The sequence below is a fragment of the Crocodylus siamensis genome, chromosome 4, assembly GCF_052110815.1.
Source record: "Crocodylus siamensis isolate JL-2025a chromosome 4, ASM5211081v1, whole genome shotgun sequence".
Taxonomy (NCBI): Eukaryota; Metazoa; Chordata; order Crocodylia; family Crocodylidae; genus Crocodylus; species Crocodylus siamensis.
Genome location: NC_143398.1, coordinates 150,311,227 through 150,333,035, shown reverse-complemented (window position 1 = coordinate 150,333,035; position 21,809 = coordinate 150,311,227). Strand labels below are relative to the sequence as shown.

Sequence of the window (21,809 nt, the reverse complement as noted above, 5' to 3'; positions counted from 1 at the left end):
GAGCATCTATTCTCACTTACTCCTTTCCTGGCAAGGTCCCCACACATTCATCACCCTTTTTAGAAACACACAAGTCAACACACTGCTGTCTCCTGCTAGGAAAGCACCACTCAGAGGCAAAAGTCATAACTTGCCATGGGCAGGGGCAACAGAAGGAGCTGGTCTTGGGATTCTGCTTTTTATTGCACCCATGTCACAAAGCCAGCTTGTTCCAGATACCCAGGAATCCCTCTGGACAGGAGAAATTGCTAGGTGGGATAATGGCTCTGTGTGGTCTCCTTGTAGTTCCCTGCACAGAAGGGTACAGTAGACTTGTGGGTAACCAATGAACTTCTGTCTTGTGGGTATTACAAGCTGCCCTTCAGGGGACCATGACAAGATACGTACAAATGAAAGCAGGAGTTGTATCTTCTGAAGAAGATCGGCTTGGGAGAGGTAAGGAACTGATATTCTTGGACACTACTAGGAGGGAACAATCTCTCATACTGTCAGTCTGAACCCTCCATTGGCAGCAGGAGACCTAGTCTCACCCTCTGTGGCTCTGAAAAGGCTTGGGCTGCCCTAATGGAGATAGAGAAATTGGTGATGGAAATGCTCACCATCAACAGCAATAGGCATCAGAGCTTCCTGCACCTCTTCATTGGTTAGATGGACTCCCATGCTGGCCAGGACAGAGTCCAGGTCACTGACATCAACTCTGTCATCTAAGAAGAAAGAAAAAACATCAGAATCATCAGCAGTTGCTTTCGTTTTCATCTGAGTGTCTTTCATGACATTATTCCTTAGTGTTCAGCCAAAAAGGGGAATCCATTTTGATAGAATGAAGGTGATGATAACAGTAATACTTTGCCTTTCTGTAGTCCCATCCCTCTGGGGGTCTAAAGGTACTTTACAAGCAGAAGATTGTAATAAAACTTGTTCTCACTTGGAGAGTTAGGAAAGTGTTACAATCCTTTTAGAGTAGGGGACACTGAGTTAGAGACAGACTGCTTACTAAACTGCACACACCCTGCCTGATGAGTCATCTGGAACCCATAAAATTAATAAATTACTGGTGTAACTAAAGGCAAGATGACATATTGAAGGGATTAATGTATCCCTAGGTGTTGGTTATTTATGTTTGAAAAAATCAGTCACATATCCAAGACAGAAGCTCCTTGTCTCTGATAACTTCTGGTATCATACAGAAGTCATTCTGTATCTTTGCAAGCTCAGATGGAGTGCGCCATACATTATTCAGCTCTTGTTTCTAATAAAGCAAAAAATGTTCAAAGATGAAAGTGGACAGAATGCAGTCTACTAAGAATCCCGTCTATCAAACTGTTCATGGAAATAGAGGGAATCTTTTGTTTCACTACAAAACAGCCACTAGAGTCACGATTAGAAGTTACTTCTTTGCAAGACTTCATGTGAGGAAAGTAAGGAATGTGCATGGTTGTAGGACCACGGCCCCATGTTATAATGTTGGACACTCAGGGACTGGGAAAGGCTAGAAAGAAGGTTAGTGGTATAACTTTTTTTCTGGCCATGCAAAGTAAGTACTACACAGGCTATGATTACAAGATAACTTAATGACCCTTGCCTTATTCAGTGCACTATCTACCAACAATCTTCATTTTATGTTCTCACTTACCTTTACTTGGGGGTGATTTCTGAAGATCCCTCAATCCCTCCATAAATTCTCCTAAGTTCACCTTCCCATCCTCTGCAAGACAGAGCACAGTCAGGGTTATGGGAAATAGCAAACAGGAAGTAAAGAACAGACAGGCAGAGGGGAACCGGGCTTGTGAATACAGTTCCTGAGAGTTGCCACCAAAAAGATACACTGTCACGTAAATTGCTTACAACTTTGTTCTTAAGGCCTAAAAGATGGAATACCTGGCAGGTCCACAGCACTGGCATCAGAAAAGTGAAGGCACAAAATTCAAAGGGCCAGATCCTGGTCTTATTGACATGGATGGGAAACCAGACTGATTCCACTGGACCATGTGTCTTTTTATTGCGTAACTCCTCTACACGTACAGTGTCATGAGTTCAAACAGCAAAGAACCTCTTTTTAAGACCCCTGTATACTGACATGGCTGAGTAAAGTAAATTTACTGAAATGAGAATCAGCAATTCAATCCATTTGTGCCATTACTACAGCTTCACACATTGCACAATCTGGGCCACGGATGTTATTTCAATGGATCGTTTGTCACACCATGTATTGTGACCCTCGTCATCTGACAAAAAATCAAAGCTTGGCACAGAGCAGGAGCCTGCTGCTCATTTGCACTCCCTCACTCTGTACCTTATGAATAGAGAGGATGGGGAACACTAACCGTCAACTGTCATATGTTTCAGGGCCTCCTGCAGCTCCTCGTTGGTTAGGTAGACCCTCATAAATGAATGGTGTTAAGCCCCTGATTCTAGGGACACAGGTGCATGTACTTAATTTGACCTGCGTCACTTCAATGATACTAAAAGTAAGTAAAAAGAAGCATGTGCATGTCTGCAGGACCAGGGGTAAGGTGACAAAGTCAGAGTCAGGAGCTAGGAAATGCCAGAATGGAAGTAGCCATATGACCCTAAGTCTATCTTTTTGTGTAGAATCATCATGAGAGAGACTTGAATTAGATTAAATATATGAACACATAGTATTTCTGCCAGAGGACTTTTGGCTTTTATTCAGTGCACTATGATCTGCTGTCCACCTCTATTTTTACATTCTCACTCACCTTCACTTAAGGGTAATTTCTGGACAGTTCTTACCCCCTTCGTAAATTCACTCAAATTCCCCTTCCCATCTGCTGCAAAGAAAAGTAGAGCTCAGAGTAAAAGGAAATGACAGAAAAACACTAAGAACAGGGAGGCATTGTGGAACTGATATCATGACAAGAAGAAGAAAATGTCACAGAGATAACCGAGATCTATCTTCTTCTGAAATGGAAACTTACCCTTGAAAGGGGTCACAAATTTGGGATAAAAAAGTGAAAGAAATGCCATTAAATGGGGCCTGATATTTCTCTCCTTTATGTGTGTATGAGTCTGGATTGACTTTACATGACCAGATTATGATTTGCATTAAGGTCACTTTCCATTGCTGTTATGTAATATAGGAATATAATTTCAGCCCATTTAAAGGTCTCTTTATAATAGAGTGGTTAAAAATTGGCTTTGATTTAATAAGAATCAGTTGTTTCATCCACTGGTTTCACTGATGTCACTCCAAATCTCTACCACCATAAGTGGAAGCAGAATCTGGGCTTGGGAGGTAATTTTTAATGGATGTATTATCTCTTGTATTTATTGGACAGGCACTGCATCACTGTCATCTGAGAAGCACAAGCATAAGCAGGAATTTTAATGCAGCCTGCTAAATTCTGCTTGTTTCAATTCCCCCCACACTTTCCAAACTGAGAGAAGACTGGAAACATCAAGCATCCAGCTGTATGTTTCAAGGCCTCCTACAGCTCTTTGTTTGCATGGCTGTTGAGCACCCCACCACAGAGACCACAGGTTATAGAGATAGATTCCTGGATGCAGACTGGTGTTTCCAAGTAGCTTCTGTGCTCTGGATATTTTCAGCTGCCCCTTTGAGTATACATGGAAATGGCTTCTGGGTATAAAATAAGAAAGGCAGCTTTTGCGGTACTCTGGCAACTGTTAGATGGAGCAGCCTTCTTCATCACCCTTCTCTAGTACCATGTTGGCTCTGGAGCTGTCACCAGGGACAATGTCTTTTGTGAAGCAGGGGTGAGGGAGGGAAGCAGACAGGTCTTCTCAAACAGAATAAAACTCAAAATGTTCCATGAGGACTGACAGAGTTGTTTGGGGTTTTGGAGTCAGAGCCTCAAGACAATGTAAGGCAAGGACCAGTGGGCTTAGGAGCAGGAAAGCAATTTTAATAACAATGCACAGTGTTTTCATTCTGTGATACAAGTGCATGGGAAGGGGCAGGATGGAACAGATGAAACTAGTCACATATCTTAGTTAAGATCCTTCAGCATTCAAAGAAGACAATGGGAATCTTCTTACTGACTTCAGGGGGTGCTGAATGAGTCTCAGTGTAACAAAGAGAAGAAAGGGGCTCCAAGGAGAAGGGAAGGGAATTCCTGACTGTCCACTTATATAGGGGCTGAGTTCCCTTACTTGTGGCTAGTCTACCTCCACAAGCTCTGGAAAAAAGCATACATATCCCAAACTAGGAAACAAGGGCAATGGAAATGCTCACTTCTATCTGTGATATGTTTCAGGGCTTCTGGCATCTCTTCACTAGTTAAGTGGATACCAATGTTGTTCAGGTTACTGACATCAGTTCTGTCCTCTGTAAAAAGAAGGGAACATATTGCATCCCATGTTGGTTCCTTTCCTGTATATCTAAGTATTGTTCACAGCAACTGAGCTATGTGCTATTCTCTTATGTGCAGCCAGGGTGAGAGTGAGATTTGAACATACAAGGCCACTAATGACAATCCTTCCTCTGCCTTTCTTTTGCCCCTTCTGTTGAGGATGTAAAAGCACTTTAAAGACTGAATAGGTGAGGATAAGTATTATCATACTTTTATAGAAGGGGAAACTGAGGCAGAGAGAGATTTAGATGAACAGCTGTGCCACACCTTGCTAGGTTATTTGTCCAAGAGTTTGCAGAAAATGTGTGGGCAGAACAAGCTGCCTGAGATTTTGGTTCTGTTCTTAGCTAGAAGGCAGAAGTCAGGGTAGATATGCACTTATAGCCTAATTAAATAAAATATATAGAAAGAATAAGATTTTGAGAACTCAAGCTCACTTCATTGGCATCTGATGAAGTAAGCTTGAGTTCACAAAAGCTTATGCACTCTATGTATTTTATTTAATTAGTCTGTAAGTGCCTATCTACCCTGACTTATGCCTGATGTCAGGCTAAAGTGGTTATGTACCTCTCTTAGCTAGAAGACTATCCTGCCCTTCATACACTACCTGCTAAGTAATACCAAACACTTGAATACCATGAGGCACTGCGGATGAATCCAACTAGTTTCAGGTTTATTTATTAGGTCTGAAAAACTTAGTGCTTGCCTTAGACACAACCCACTTTTCTCTTTGGATAACTCTATTGGTATTGCATTACCTTGCTGTTTTGAAGCAGCCAGGGAATGTAATATATGTTATGTAGCTTGTGCATCTCCTAACATGACTAGTGAAAAGCAAATCCAGTTTATTAAGGGTCCTGCCCATGTAACCAGTTTTTCATCATAGATAACTGAATTCTTTGCATCACTCTCAAAAAGGCCTTGATAAAAAGTTACCTTAGCTCAATTTCTCTTAGCTTTGGGTTCTTGGGAGTTATTGATGCATCAAAAATATTATTCAACACAAAAACTTGGGCTAAGAGGACATTATGATGGCTCCAGAAACATGAACATTAAAATACATGGTTTGATCAAAAAGTTCTAAGACTTGATGTTCGTCAGGAATTTGTACCGAGTGGTCAAACAATCAATCAGGCCTTTTATAAAGAGGTTTTGATTCGATTGAGGGATAAAGTTAGAAGAAACCGCTGCTAGCGGTGTGAAAATGGTCAATGGTTTCTGCACCATGACAACACTCCTTCACACACTGCTGTCTCTATTCAAGAATTTGGGGCTGAAAAGAACATTCCTGTGATACCGCACTCTCTGTATTCACCTGCCCCTGCCCCTGCCCCATGTGATTTTTTTCTGTTCGCAAAAATCAAAATGAAGCTGAAAGGAAGGAGATTTGATGACATTCCAACCATCCATAAGAATGTGAAAGCGGAACTCAAAAAACTCACAGTTATAGACTTCCAGCATTGCTTCCAAAAGTGGCAGGAACGTTAGGACACATGCATATCATTTGGGGGAGATTACTTTGAAGGGGACAGCTCATAAAAATGCTGTTTGTACACTATTCTTTAAAATAAAGGCGAAGTTTTAGAACTTTTTGATTGCCCCTCGTATGTGCTTCAGTTTACTTAGACAAGTATGGTAAATGTTTTTGGTGAACCGTTTTCAAAAAAATATAACATGGGGTTCATAGGGAGCAAAAATAACAAGAATCTGAGTCAGATTTGATGAACAGTTTTGGCAAAAACGGCAGAAATTTTTACAATTCTAAAATAATTCATTTTAACATTCTTGAAATAAACCTTTCTGACATTTCATTTCCAAGTGGTATTTTTCATTTAAGCATTTTATCTACAATTTTACAAAAGAGGGGAAAAATGGTCTGTAGAAGGGTTATTTAATCCAAATATTCCATAACACTAGATTTCAGGTTGAATGAAATGAATAAAAATAATATATATTTTTTTGCTTTTGCCATTTTCATGACCTGACACAGTAATTTCTATTTCATTTTCAATCACCTTCATTTTCCCCCCATGATTTTTCAGGTTGGACACTGAACTAGAAAATGTATTCTATATCCAGGCACATATACGCCTCATCCCACTAACTGTGAGGTGGCAACTTGAGAGGGAAGTGGAACATCTGTATGTTTGCAGAATCAGGGACTAAGATCACCAACTCGGGCACTAAATTACAAGATCCCTGGATAAAATTCTCTCCTATTACTCTGATTAAACCTCTTGTCAGGATACACTATTAGATAATCTTAAGTTACATGCTCAGTGCATAGTTTTCTCCCCAGAACTCTGCCTTTGTTCACTGAACTTCCATCTAACAGCAATCTATATTATTAGGATCTCACTCACCTTCAGCAGAGGGTAATTTCTGGACAGTCTCCACTACCTCCATAAATTCATGCAAATTCACATTCCCATCTGCTGCAAGGCAAAGAACATCTCAGGGTCAAAGGAAGTGACAAGCAGATAGTAAAAGGCAAACAGGCAGAGGGGATTTGACGTCAGTGCTAAACTGTGCAACAGTTAATGCCTTGCAAAGACCCTTTCTTAGAAATGTCCTCTTTCTTAACAAAAGCCTGATGACATCCTTGAAAGGAAATGAGGTTTGGAAGGGAAAAGAAGAACATGAAACTCAAGGGGCAAGGTCCTGCTCCCATTTACACTGGTGGGAATGCAAAGTGACCCTCTGGACTGGATTTTCATTGACACTTTGGTCCATTTACATTCTTTGGCTGTGCGTGTGACAATAACTCCTCTCACTTTAAGGCCCCTTTATTCTGACCTGATGGAGTAAAATGAAGTTGGTGTAAATCATAACTAGCCTATTCACCAGTTTTGTTAGGTCTGGGTCATTCCAGATTTGAACTTAGTTAAGAGGAAACCCCATCTGGTTTTAGAATGTGATTTTAAATGGAGTGATTTTCTCTTGTATCTACTGTGCACATATCACAACACTGCCATCCAACTAGCACAAAGCACAAGCACTCAGACAGACTCTCAGTGCTCCTCACCAATTTCAGGCCCTCTTCCCAACCTTACAAGCAAAGTGAAGACTGGAAACACCCACCATCGACTGTCATGTGATTTAGGGCCTCCTTCAGCTCCTCATTTGTTAGGTGGACCCCCATATTGCTCAGGATGGAGTCCAGGTGCTGAATGTCAACCTTATCCCCTAGGACAGGTGGAGAAGAAGTAGATATTAGTCAGTGGGGAGCTTTGCCCAAGTAAAGCAGAGTGGAGATGAAAGAAAGACTTAGAGGTGTCATGAACATGAGCCTCCAATGCGATGCTGCGGCTAGTAAAGCGACCAAAATGCTGGCGTGCATCCATAGATGCTTCTCGAGCAAATCCCGGGACGTCATTCTCCCCTTGTACTCGGCCTTGGTGAGGCCGCAGCTGGAGTACTGCGTCCAGTTTTGGGCTCCACAATTCAAAAAGGATGTGGAGAAGCTTGAGAGAGTCCAGAGGAGAGCCACGCGCATGATCAGAGGTCAGGAAAACAGATCTTACGATGACAGGCTGAGAGCCATGGGACTCTTTAGCCTGGAAAAGCACAGGCTCAGGGGTGATCTGACGGCCACCTATAAGTTTATCAGGGGTGACCACCAGGATCTGGGGGAACGTCTGTTCACCAGAGCGCCCCAAGGGATGACGAGGTCGAACGGTCACAAACTCCTGCAAGACCGTTTCAGGCTGGACATAAGGAAGAATTTCTTTCCTGTCCGAGCCCCCAAGGTCTGGAACAGTCTGCCAGCGGAGGTGGTTCAAGCACCTACATTGAACACCTTCAAGAGTAAATTGGATGCTTATCTTGCTGGGATCCTATGACCCCAGCTGACTTCCTGCCCTTTGGGCAGGGGGCTGGACTCAATGATCTCCCGAGGTCCCTTCCAGCCCTAATGGCTATGAAATCTATGAAATAAATGTCTTATCCCAGAACTAGGGACTTGTAGTACACAAGATTCTTGAGAATCATCCTGGAAAACAATCTCAAGGCTAAATCCTGCAAGGTGCTGGATGTCCCTGGTTCCCAAAGAAGTGCCCCTATGACCAGGCCCACTGTAGGGAGGCTGCCTCTTGCTCTCTGATTTTCAAGTGTGCCCGAGAGAGCTGGACTCTGAACTCCCATTGGCTTTCAGGCCTCACCCTGACTTGTTCAGGCACCTTTGAAAAATCTGAGTTAATAGGCATCCTTGGTCCTCTTCACCCAGTCAAAACGTTGAGGATTTGTAAAGGAGGGATCCAAAGTCACCAGGATGCATGGTATTTCATCCTGGTGAATGGGGTGGCCTGTTCCCAGAAAGATGCAGTGATCATTCTTTTCACATGTAAATTTTGTCAACCCATTCTTAGTACCATTGGCTATAAAAGCTCTCACTTACTCTCATACCGGGAAGGCCACTGGGTACTCAGCACTTTCTCCATAACGTCTTTTAGATCCACCTTTCCATTCGCTGAAAGATGAAATGCAGATCAGAGACAAAGAGGAAAATCAGAGAAAGGGGTCAAGTCTCCCTCACACTTTGGCCACGCAAATGACTCCTTAATGCGTCTAGTTGCAAATGTAGTTGACATGCACCTTATGACCACTTTGTATTGCCTTGAATGTCCCATGGCTGAACCAGAGGCTCTAGAGCAGTGGTTTTCCACCTGTGGTCCATGGACCCTAGGGGTCTGCAGACTATATCTAAAGGGTCTGCAAAAGATGATTATGATCAATCAAAAGTATGTGAATATCCACACTTACAATTCAAAGAGGTCCACACTTCCATTAGAAATTTTTTAGACCCAAATGAAAAGAGTTTGAAAACTGCTGTTCTAGAGCCTTGGTTCATATTTTTTGAATTATATGGGAATCTTTCTATTTACATCAATGGCTTTGGATTAGGCTGCAATAAAAAGGAGCAAAAAGACTAGTCTGATTTTGATCTTGCCCAAGGTAAATCTGGAATAAGCCTGTTCCTTCCCAAGGCAGGAAGACGTTGCAGACTGGGAGTGAAGGAGCCATACATCCATGTTGCATTTCACTGTGCAAACTGTTACAAAAGACAGAAATACAACATTTGACCTGAGGAGAAGTGGGCAGCAGAGAAGCCCAGGCTTGGTCCTTGGGCCCGCGCTATTCAATCTCTTTATCAGCGATTTGGATGACAGGGTGAAAAGCAACCTGTTTAAATTCGCTGATGATAGGGAGGGAAAGACTGCAGCAAGACCTGGATAGGTTACAGGGGTGGGCTAACATAAACAAGATGTGTTTCAATATTGACAAGTGCAGGGTGCTGCACTTGGGCAGTAGTAACCAGCAACACACTATAAGATAGGAAACTCCCTTCTTGAGAGCACGGAGGCAGAAAGGGATCTCGGAGTCATTACTGACTCCAAGATGAACACGGGCCGACAATGCGAGGTCACGGTTGGCAGGGCTAACCGGACCTTGTCGTGCATCCACAGGTGCATCTCAAGTAGGGCCAATGAGGTGATCCTCCCCCTCTACGCGACACTGGTCAGGCCACAGCTGGAGTACTGTGTCCAGTTCTGTGCGCCCCACTTCAGGAGGGATGTCGACAACATGGAGAGGGTCCAGAGGAGGGCCACCCGCATGATCCAGGGACAGCAGGGCAGACCCTACAACGAGAGACTGCAGGGCCTGAACCTGTTCAGCCTTCACAAGAGAAGACTGAGCGGGGACCTGGTGACCGTCTATAAACTCACTGGGGGGACCAGAAGGGTTTGGGAGAGACCCTGTTTCCCCTAGCACTCCCTGGCATAACAAGGAATAATAGCCACAAGTTGTTGGAGAGTAGGTTTAGATCAGACACCTGTAAGAACTACTTCACTGTCAGGGCAGCTAGGATCTGGAACCAACTTCCTAGGGAAGTGGTGCTGGCTCCTACCCTGGGGGTCTTTAAGAAGAGGCTTGATGCCTACCTGGCTGCAGTCATTTGAGCCCAGTTTTTCTCCTGCCCAGGCAGGGGGTTGGACTTGAAGATCTACAAGGTCCCTTCTGACCCTACTTCTATGGTTCTATGATTCTTTCAAATATAAGATGCTCATGTTTAAGACAATTACTTTTTTTAACCACCAATATATGAAAAAGAGCCTTTCATTAAAGATACATTTATGAGGATACAGCCTTGTATGCTGCATACAAGAGGTTTTTACTTATATTTAAGACACAGCCCAATTTTAGAAGAAATAATTTGTTTAAAAATGTGCCTCTTATATTTGAAGAAATAAGGTAAGAATAAAGGGGCAGGTAAATTAAATCACATTAAATACGTTAAAGAAATAGTAGACTTCAGGGAAATAAGATGTGATGGCATAGGTGAAAATTACATCAGGAAGGTATAAGGATGTGCTCAGCCTTTAAGGGCTGAAACCCAAGAGGCAGGTGGTTAGTATTTAATAGACTGCCTAGCTGGAAGGTTGGAATCTAGCTGCAACTGATGATGACTAGTAAATGACAGTGGAGCCACAAAGAGGGTCAAAAGCCCCAGAAGCAGAGCACAGAGCCTGGGTTGCCCCTCTCAAGGTATGAAGAAAGACTGCAGGTTGTTGGTTTGTTTGCATGCTTGGTTATTTTGTTGTTTGGACATGGCTATCCCATGTAAAATAAACTGGCTGGAAATCCTGAACACAGAGCTGATTGGTCTTGATAAGGGCTTGGGTAGGTGATGATTTTGTACAAAAGGCTTAATACAAAGGCTCTTAGAGATTGCATTGGGAGTTCAGACTTGGAAAGGGATTGGGAGCTCTGCAAGGTCATGGCAGACTTCGATAACAGTGCAAATTTCCTAATGATAGGATATTTCAATTTTTGTGATATAGACTGTGTAATAAATATTACCCATAACAATAGGGTGAAGATGGTTCAGGATAAGCTAGCTGATAGATTTCTCTAAAAATGTGTTGCTGTACAAGAGGCAAAACTACTTTAGAACTAGTATTGGTAAACAGCAGGGAAACTACAGAACCAGCTGTAAGATATAATCTGGGGTAAAGTGATCATGAAGTGATTTCAGCTTAGTTTAGGGACAAGACCAGTTCTGTTACAAGGTAGGTGGACTTCAAAAGGGCTAAATTTGACAAAATAAGGCAATCAGTTAATGAGGGCACTGGATTTCAAAGCTAACAGACTTGGACATGGAAGCAGCCCATAACTGTTTTAAGGCAGAAGTGCAAACTGGGGGCTACTACTAGGGACTTAAGTCTCAAGCAAAAGAAAAGAAGGCTACAGGCCTTCATGGATGAACAGGAAACTCCCCTTACACGAGAGCTTAAAAATAAGCAGTGTAACCTCTTGTTACATAAGGAATCCATCCCTTGCATAAACCGCAGCAAGTCAAACAAGGGAGATCCTAACTAGAGCCTGGCAAGGGCAGTCATCTGACCGAAAAAAAGTAGTCTATTAATTAGCTGTGGGAGGGACTTAAAGGAGCAGGAGTCTCCTGGTTTTAAGCAGCTGCATCGGGCTAAGCTGGCTGCAGGGGGGGCACAGCTGCAGGAGGGCAGGCTGGCTCTTGATTGACAGGGAAAACCCTAGGCAGACCTGGGGAAGACATCTGACCACAGGAGGGTAAGGCCTCTGGGCATACAAACCCAGGTCCTGAGCCAGAGCAGGTGATCAATCTGGCCCTGCATGTTGAAGGGTGAGGCGCTCCTAAGAGATGCCTGCAGCAAGTGGACTAGCAGGTACCTGAGTTGCCCCCAGAGGGAGCAGAAGGGAGCTAAGGTCCTTGTAGTATGGTAGTGATCCAGAGCTGGGTAAATTCTTCTGTTCATGTTGTGAATTAGGTGTTAGGCTGGAGGACCAGATTGTGGCTATGCGGGGGAAGTCTGGAGGCTCATGGAGGGGTGCCTGCTTGGGCACTTGGCATTAAGCAGGCTGGGTCAAGGACCAGAGCACTAAGGGCTGGAGAGACAAGCAACCTGGCTCAGGGTCAAGGACCAGGGGGCTGAGGACTGGAGAAGCAAGCAGCTCAGCTCAAGGTAAGAGACCAGAGAACTGAGGGTGGAGTTGCTGGGGGCAGCCCAGCCTGGGGTCAGGCACCCTGAGCCCTAGGGGTGGCCCAGAGAAAGACACAGGATCCCAGAGATGCAGAGAACAGACAAGGCTGAGGCTAAGAGCTGGGCCTGGATCAGTAGGCCCGGGCTGGAAGCCTGCAGCCAGAGGAAAGGTTAGGGAGGCTAAAGCCAGAAGGGCTGAGGCCTCTACAAGGGACAGAAGTGTGTACAGGGTAACATCTGTGAGGCATGAGCAGGGCTGTAGGGGCAGGAGAAGGCCACGTGTAACCCTTAAGGTGAACAGGACATAAGGAACTGGTACAGAGATGGAAAGAGAGAGCACCTTAGGCTTACCAGCCTTTGAGGGTAGCCTCCCTTCAAGTTTTACAACAAGATGTGGCAGGTATGGAACCAGGATGGGACCCTGGGAGGTGACAGCAAGAATCAGGCAGGGTTTAAATGACCACTAGGGAGCATTATGGCATTGTAAAATGGGACTTGGACGAGGGGGTAGAAAGCACCCTGTTCAAGTTTGCTGATGACACTAAGATGTGGGGGGATGTGGGTGCACTAGAAGGGTGCAATAGGCTACAAGCTGACCTTGACAGGTTGCAACGGTGGGCGGATGAGAATAGGATGGGGTTTAACACTGATAAGTGCAAGGTGTTGCACATGGGGAGGAAGAACCGGCACCACACTTACAGGTTGGGGAACTCCCCTCTTGCCAGCACGGAGACGGAAAAGGATCTTGGAGTCGTCATTGACTCCACGATGAACATGGGCCGGCAGTGTGGGGAGGCAGTCAAGAAGGCCAACCGTACCCTGTCATGCATCCACAGATGCATCTCGAGCAGGTCCAGGGAGGTGATCCTCCCCCTCTATGCGGCACTGGTCAGGCCGCAGCTGGAGTACTGCATCCAGTTCTGGGCGCCACACTTCAAGAGGGACATGGACGATATGGAAAGAGTCCAGAGGAGGGCCACTCGTATGATCAGGGGTCAGCAGGGCAAGCCTTATGAGGAGAGGCTACGGGACCTGAACCTGTTTAGCCTCCACAAGAGAAGGTTAAGGGGGGACCTTGTGGCCTGCTACAAACTGGTCAGGGGGGATCAGCAGGTATTGGGGGAGTCCCTGTTCCCCCGTGCGCTGCCAGGAGTGACCAGGAATAACGGTCACAAGCTGGCGGAGGGTAGGTTTAGATTAGATATTAGGAGGCGCTACTTCACAGTCAGGGTGGCTAGGGCCTGGAACCGGCTTCCAGGGGAAGTGGTGCAGGCTCCTAGCCTGGGGATTTTTAAAAGGAAGTTAGATGAGCACCTTGCCGGGGTCATCTGACCCCGGTGCTCTTTCCTGCCAAGGCAGGGGGTCAGACTAGATGATCTTCCTAGGTCCCTTCCGACTCTAGCTACTATGAAACTATGAAACTATGGAGGAATATATCTTTCTTTCCTCAAAGAATGCAGGAATAAAGTGAGAATGAGCTCAGCTAAGCCATTGCTCAATCTAACAAAGAATATTATAATAAACAGCCAAAACTTCTTGGGAACAATCAGGGCCCTTGTATGCTGAAGATGACATGGGGATGATGGACAATAAGGGTATAGTCCAGGAACTGAATGGAAACTTTGCTTCAGTCTAAATCAAGAAGAAAAGGAAAGAGAGGAACTTGGTGGCATACTGCATGGCAAGGAGGATGTGAATCTAGACAGTACCACATCTGAGGTGAGCCTCCACTCCTCCAAAAATTCCTGCCCAGGCATATGTATTGAAGGTCTGCGTGGCCCTCATGCATACACGACAGTCCAGGAAGATTGATGGTTGCCACAGCTGAGGTGGCAGTACAATCTGTATTACTTGTTCTAACAAGACTGAGGCAGGGGTGGGGACAGATAATCTCCACATTCAAATCTTGAAGGATTTGGCACTTGAGATAGCAACTCCTCTAGCATGGATCTTCATCAAATCCATCAGCTTGCTGACAGTGATCTGTGACTGGGGTGGGGGGGGAAACAGATGTAGAATCTACTTTCAGAAAAGGGAGAAAGAAAGCACTTCAGTCAATTACACGCCTCTTAGTTTCACTTCTGTGGTACATGAGGTCGTAGATACTGAAGGAAAGAATAGTCAAAGATATGAGAGAAAATGGAAAACAAGTCTAAATACAACATAAGTTTATCAACAGAAGGTTATGTGATATTGATTTAATATCCTCCTCTGCAATATAATAGTTTTTTGCATAAGAGTAATGCAATGCAATTGACTTACTGATCTAAGCAAAGCTTCTGATACTATGCCTCGGAGGAAATTACAAACTAAACTGGAAAGGATGGAGATCAATGCTGAAATTGTGAAAAGCATAAGGCAGGGTATCAAGCGCACCTTCACCCTGGATGGGATCCAGACTGTGGGGCTCCTTGTGGGCTGGGCCCAGCCCAGGGCACAGGGTTGGCTCCATCCCAAGGCATACAGCAACAGCAGCGACTGCTCTGGCTGCAGCACACCCCAACAGCACACCAAAGCATGCCTCATGCTGGAGTCAGAGCTGCTACTGTTGTTGTTTACTCTGTGCTGATGCGGCAGCTCTAGCTCTGGCTTGTGGCATACAGTGGGGGTAGCGGCAGCTCCAGCATTGGACAGAAGGCCAAGGAGGTAGGGCCATAGCAGTGGCGACAGGCAAAGTGACTGAAGGGCAACCAGGCTGTATTAGCCATTGCTTGCCCTCCTGTCACTAGTTGTAACATCCCCTGGGGCCCAAGGGCCCTGGATTCTGATGGGCCACACACCCAACTTCCAGTGGCTTGGGCTGGATAAAGCAGTTCTGTAGGCCAGATGCAGCCTATAGACCACACACTTAACACCCTGACACAAGGAGTTGAATCTACAGGAGACTACAGTAAGTTCTGTGGAAAGGAAAGTTTTCTGGCTTATTACTAATTTTGTTCCCTGGGGATCAGTCTTGTGATCTTTCCTGTTTTGCATTTTTGGATGCAACCTTAGAACTGAAACTAGATATGTTCTCATGAGGTTTGCAGATAATGCTAAGCAAGGCACGTTATCCAGTCTTCTTCTGTATTGGCAATTATAAAGTAAGATTTAAATCTTGTGGAATGGAGCGTTAGTAATGAAGTTTAATAGCATGAAGCTTGAAGTCATGCATATAAGTACCAATAAACAAGGGTTTTGGTTATAAGATGATGCACACAGACTGAGGACAACTGAGGAAGAGGGGAACCTGCATGTACTGGTCAGTCTCAGGATGGGCATGAGCTACTTATGAAAAGGCTAGTGCAATCCTAGGGTATATTAGGTGGGGTATATGCAGTAGAGACAAGGAGGCATTGGTACGGTTGTGCAAGGTATTGGTAAGACCCCCATCTGGAGCACTATGGGTGTGTCTACATGCTGCCCTACATACTGTAACAACACGCTGCACCACTGTATGGCAATGTAGTGATCATGTGAGTCTACACATGATTCACAGCTACTTCGCCGTAGTGCTGCGCTCTTCCATCTTACTGTGCCACCATGGTGAAGCAGCGGTGAAATCTAATAGTGTGCTATGCACATGGCGCAGTACGGGCAGTTGCTGCACCGTGGTTTAGCACTTCCACAGCACAGTGCAGTACAGTGATGTGTAGATGCGCCTCATGTGCAGTTCTGGTCAATAGTGTTCAAAACAGATTAACTTACATTGGAATGGGTTCAAAGACAGGGCACACACCCAAAAATGAAGTCATGGCCGAGGAAAAGAGGAAATGTAGCTTATGGGAGAACCAAGACAGGGGTGAAAATAAATTATTACATTGGGGAAATTACTTGATTCCTGGAGTTTTAGTTTAAATCCAGGGTGTCCAACATATGGGCCATGGGACAAACTGAGCAGCTCCACAGGCTAGATCTGGCCCACTGGGTTACCAGGGGGCCAGAGAATCTGCAGGCTTGGCTAACAAGATGTGGTCTGCTGCATAATTCAAGGCCCTGGTACCTTGGTACACATGGCTACTGGCAGCAGGAGAATGAGTGAGGGCTGTGTCGCACAGCCCTCTGTTGCTCTGTGGTCACCTGGTCTGCTGCTGCTTGTCCTGCTCTTGTTGTGGGGGCTGCTTCTGCTATGGTGGCCACCACTGCCTCGGGGCCCCAGGTGTGTTTGCGCCAAGTTTAAATGACTGAGTTGCTCTATATCCTGATTTACACCAAGCTCAAATACAAATATGCACATACACACCCACCCATGTACACAAGGGCACATATACACATATTCCCTAGGCTCCACCGAAGAAAACAGAGACTTACTGCATTACTTACAACTAATGGTAACTTGTCCCAGCAACTTCTGAAGCTCCTTTGCAGTTAAACAGATCCCCATGTTGGCCAGGGTGGAGTCCAGGCTATTGACATCCACCTCTTCTCCTTAGAGGAGTGAAAAATATTTAACACAGTATAATATCTCTCAGGGGGCAGGTCAGAGCCTTTATACTGGCACATAACAATAACATGAACTAGTTCTGGGAGGTAAGGGATGGATGTGTTAATTTACTGAAAGGCAATTCCAGGGGCTCTGGGTGTCATTATGAAGATCAGAGCTATTGGGGTTCTCAGCTCCTGGCATATTCCTCCATTTTTGCTGACAACATACATTTGTTTTGGGGTTCTTTAAGCAGCACAGAGTTGGGACTAGAGGGTTCAAAATATATAAAGCCTGATTTTCATTTGCACTAAGGACTGGTAGAAACACAATTCACACACTGAATTAACTAAATCAATTTCTGAACTGATGAGGTTCCCCACTCCGCTCTCCCGTGTATATGGGCACTTCTTTTGGACTAAGGATGCAATATTCTGATCTAGGTTAGGCCAGTAAAACAAATGACTTAGTCTAAATCAGTTTAAGGCACTCAGTCTTGTTGACTGCACATTGGATGTACATTGTTTTACTCAACTGGTTGCTAAACCAGTTCAGTCAGTGCATAAACAGTGTGTAGATGATGCCCAAGGCTGCTTAACACTGCTCTGGAAATGTAAAAGAGCTTGACACTGATGCTAATTTCACTTAAATTCACACAGAGTGATGTAAAGCGACTCGTGTGTGAATGAGTATCAGACTGTATCGAGCTCAGCCCTTACCTAGCTGGAGAGCCCTTCTTTCCTGAACCTTAAATCCTGAATCCTGTGCTTCTAATCCTTTGGGGGCTTCACAGATTGTCCTGGCCCTTCCTGCTTCTGCTATGTAGGTGATGGTCTGGTTTTCATAACTGTCAAGGGGATTTAAATGCACACCTCAAAGCCATTCCAATGGAAGCTATGTGTCTAAATCCCTTAGGCAGCTTTGAAAATCTTGGTGAAAGACTTCTGATCTGCCTCTAACACACACACACACAAATCAACTGCACATTAAAATGTGTAGGTTTAGCACAGCTCTGAGGAGGATCTTGATTTTTAGATCTTGTAAGAACAACTATATACCCAGCAACCCCTCTAATGCTACACTGTGGAGCTGCAAAAACAATGCTGTATGTAATCAGATGCCATGGTGATGCATCCAGTACAAAAGTCTAGATCAATGGGAGAGGAACACCTACTGCTTTCCTAGCATTTCTGATGCTTGGATCCTTGTGCTATCAATTAGGTAAGCAACTCAAAACTCTTGAGCAAATAATAAGATGCAGGTCAAATTGTTTTTAAGGCAGCAACTAGATACCAAGAAGAGAGACTGGAACCTGCCCACTGCTGCCCAGAGGAAGGCAGTGAACATTAAATCAAATGTGACACTTCATCCTTATCTCCCACTACCCATCTTCATTCCATAGTCCTCACTCACCTTCAAGTCTGGACTTTCTCTGGGCAGTCCTTACTGCCTTCATGAACTCAGTCAAGTTTACTCTCCTGTTCACTGCAAAAGCAAAAGGTTATAGAGAAAGAGGTATGAAGACCAAACAGCATAGCTGGGCAAAAAATTTGTGATGGCACAATTTTCCATAGGAAAAGTCCTGTGTCATCAAAAGCAAAGTGCCTTGCAGAAACCTACTAATCAGGATGACATTTTCTATTAGAAACATTTTTGATTTTTTTAATTTCATCTCAATAATACATAAGTGTTTTATATCTCTCAGATAAAACTGTTCTATTTGATTTTTGTTGAATTTCATCTGATCTCATCTAAAAAGTTAATTAAATTCATAAAGTCCTATACTTGAGACAGAATAACTACATTTGCAAATACAGACTTGGAAATGACTGGCTAGGCTGTAGTACTACAGAGGACCTGAAGGTTATAGTGGATTATAAACTGAATATGAGCCAACAACATGATCTTGTTGCAAAAAAGGCCAACAACATCCTGGGTTGTGTTAGCAGGAGTGGCACTTGTGAACAAAGGGAAGTGATTCCTCCACTCTGTTCAGCACTGCTGAGGCTTCAGCTGGAATCCTGTGTCTATTTTTGGTCCCCACACTTCAGCAAGGACGTGGACAATTTGGAAAGAGTCCAGCACAGAGACAAAAAATGATAAAGGGCTTGGGAGGCAAAACTTATGAGGACACACTGAAAGAGCTACAGTTATTTAGTCTGGAGGAGGGGGGCTGAGGCAAGGGATTTGATAAAAGTCTTCAAATACCTGAAGGGTGATTATAGAGAGGATGGAGATAGGCTTTTATTTATGGCAGCAGGGAACATTTAGGTAGGACTTTAGGACAAACTGTCTGACTATGAGAGCGGTCAGGTGTTGGAATAAGCTACCTAGAGAAGATATAGAATCTGTATCCTTGGAAACTTTCAAAAACAGGTTAGACAGACACTTGGCTGGCATGGTTAGTTAGGGATGATTCTGCCTTGAGCCAGGAGGCTGGACTAGATGACCTCATGAGGTCCCTTCTAGCCCTACTTTTTTGATTCTTATGATTTTACAGTTTCATATTATGTTTGAATTTCACTTCAATATTCTCTTATAGATTACATTTAATATTCTCTGCAATATACATTACTTGCAATATTTTATATTATTAGGTCTCAACATGATTGCAAAGAAAGAAACCTTTTTATTGTATCAAAATAAAATGATTACATATTACTAACACAAAATAGTGAACTTCAGCCTTTCCAAATCAAAGATGTCTTAAAATGTCATCTTGTGTAATGCTAAGATAAATTTTGAAATGTAAGAATTCTTTCCCACAAAATGGACACTCACTTTCTGTCCAGCTGTGATTAGCAGAGCAGAAAGATGAAAGCCAACTCTTTCAAATACTGGGATCCTCCACTTTTGAGAATCTGTAACAGGGAGTCAGGGGCTTGTGTTACCTAAAGGGATAAGCTGCAGCAGGGATGTCCCCAGGTTGGGGAAGACTATGCATTATGGTCTAGCTGCAGAATAGGCGGTGGAATGGGGTGGGCCACCTGGGCCATGGCCCGACCAACTTTTATCACGTTAATTTAACTAGCTATGCAGTTAAAACAAATAGCTATACAGTTTTAACTGGAATGACAATCGCAGACTTGTGAGTTGTATAAATTAACGTGCTAAAAGTTGGTCGGGTCATGGCCTGGGTGGCCCACCCCGTTCCACGGCCTATGTGCTGTAGGACAGCAGGCAGCCAGAGACCCAAAGGTAGCAAGTACCTATTGTGGGGCACAATAGCTGCCTAACAATAGGATGATAGCACAGAGCCCTGGTTAGGCAGCAAGAGCACTGAAATAGGTTGCTTTGGAGGCTTAGGGGACACAGGTGGGGCCAGTCAGCAGATCCTTAACCAGAAGGGGATATAAGCCTGGGTCTCTGAAGCAGAAGGCCAGTGCAGCCTTGAACGTGGCAAGGAGAGATGCTCCTGCCAGCTCAGGCTGAGGTGTGGAAACTGCAGGCCTTGTCTGGTACTTCCATGGCTAAGACACCTAGATGGTGGGGGTGCGTAGGCGACTGGTGCCACCTTAGTCGGTTGGGGCATGTGTCCCCCCCAGCGATCAGTCAGTGACCAGAGGCAAAAGTATCCCCTGTGGCCAATCTCGCATGGCAAAATGTACCAACTGGTGAGCAGCCACACTACTCCCAAAAGTGGCCATGGTACATTTGACGCTCTCACTCCCCAGCTGGTGCTCGAGGGGGGTGGGCACTGGTGCTCCCACCTGCCCCCCCTCCCTGCCCATTGCCTAAGTGGGGAGCATGGCCAGTCAGGGGGTACACCAGCACTCTCAGGGGGTACACGTACACCCCCTACATGTTGCCACTGGGGAGGTGGCTTGGTAGTAGTATGATGACCCGGAAGGGGTGACTTTGAGTTTAAAGCTGCTGCTTGTATTTTTGTTCTAGTTTTATATTGGAGCACCAGATGTGGCTATAGGGTGCTTGAGGGGCATGCCAGGTTTTGAGCCCTGTTAGGGGCATGAGGCAGAAGCAAGCTGAGGTCAAGAGGGGCCAGGCCTGATTTTGAGAGTGAGGCATAGGCAGGCTGAGGCCAAGAAACCCAGGGCTTGATCCTGAGAACAGAGCAGTAGGGGAAGCCAGGGGCTGAGAGCGCCAGGGGCTGAGAAGGCCAGAGCCTGAGCTCACGGGGTGGGGAGGGGAAACAGGGGTGGCTGGGGGCCAAGAAAGCCAGAGCCTGAGCCCAGAGGGCACATTCAAGGTGGCCAGGGGCTAACAAGAGGCTAAGACTGAAAAGGTCAGGCCAGAACCAGTGGTCACAGGCCACCAGTTAACAGCCAGAGTAACCTATAGGCTAAGATCATCTGTGAGGCATGGGCATGGGGGCAGCAGGAAGCCACGATTAAGAGCCCTGAGACTTACCATTTGGGCCATAGGTGGTGACCACTGGTTCACATTGCCAGCCAGGCATCTGTAGGTTTACCGTGGTGGAGAGACACATGTAGATAATGGAGTAGTTTGGAGTTAGCAAGTTAAAGACCCAGAGACCCAGATGGGTCAGTTAGATTGGCAGCGGACAGTGGGAGAATCCAGGACTTGAGGGCAGTCTCCAAATTAACAATAAAGGAACATCAAGGCATAGCAGGTAGAATGAATAGGGGAGGTTATGTAAAGGACTGGGAGTGAAGGCATGATTAGGGTGGCCCTAGGGGAGCCATGGTCACTCCAGGGCCTGTCCTGTCACAGATGCCATGTTTAAATAATAAGACTTTAATTTTTTTCCAGGTGCTGAGGATCCAGAACTCTTGGTGAAGGTGGCATTCAGTCCCTCAAACTCAAGATGGGCACTCAGTGCTCCCAGCTTCTTCTGAAAATTCTAGCCCAAATTTGCATAATGAAGGAAAATCACAGAAGTGGATTCCCTTTTGTCTCTGCCAAACATAGTTGTCTGCAATAGTAGTGGGCATTTTTATGTCATGAAGCTGAGAATCTTCTTCCCTTCTCACCATTCTTGGGGTGAGTGGAAATTGAGGAGAGCTCTGGGAAAGAGTTCTTCTGAGTCCAATTTGTTATTGGCCAGATTTACCTGTAAGTCTAGTTCTATGA

The 21,809-nt window shown here is 45.0% G+C and overlaps 1 protein-coding gene across 1 annotated transcript in view; it reads right to left on the bottom strand.

Annotated features, from left to right (window-relative positions):
• Positions 1 to 8,773, bottom strand: part of EFCAB3 (EF-hand calcium binding domain 3) — a 47,383-nt gene extending 38,610 nt beyond the window's left edge. The window contains exons 1-7 of the mRNA XM_090041650.1: positions 8,731 to 8,773; positions 7,416 to 7,520; positions 6,698 to 6,769; positions 4,217 to 4,309; positions 2,721 to 2,792; positions 1,634 to 1,705; positions 600 to 704 (exon numbers count right to left, since the gene is read on the bottom strand). Coding sequence (XP_089897776.1) covers positions 600 to 704; positions 1,634 to 1,705; positions 2,721 to 2,792; positions 4,217 to 4,309; positions 6,698 to 6,769; positions 7,416 to 7,520; positions 8,731 to 8,773 — 562 coding nt within the window. The remainder of the gene's footprint in view (positions 1 to 599; positions 705 to 1,633; positions 1,706 to 2,720; positions 2,793 to 4,216; positions 4,310 to 6,697; positions 6,770 to 7,415; positions 7,521 to 8,730) is intronic.
• Between the last annotated feature and the right edge of the window lie 13,036 nt (positions 8,774 to 21,809).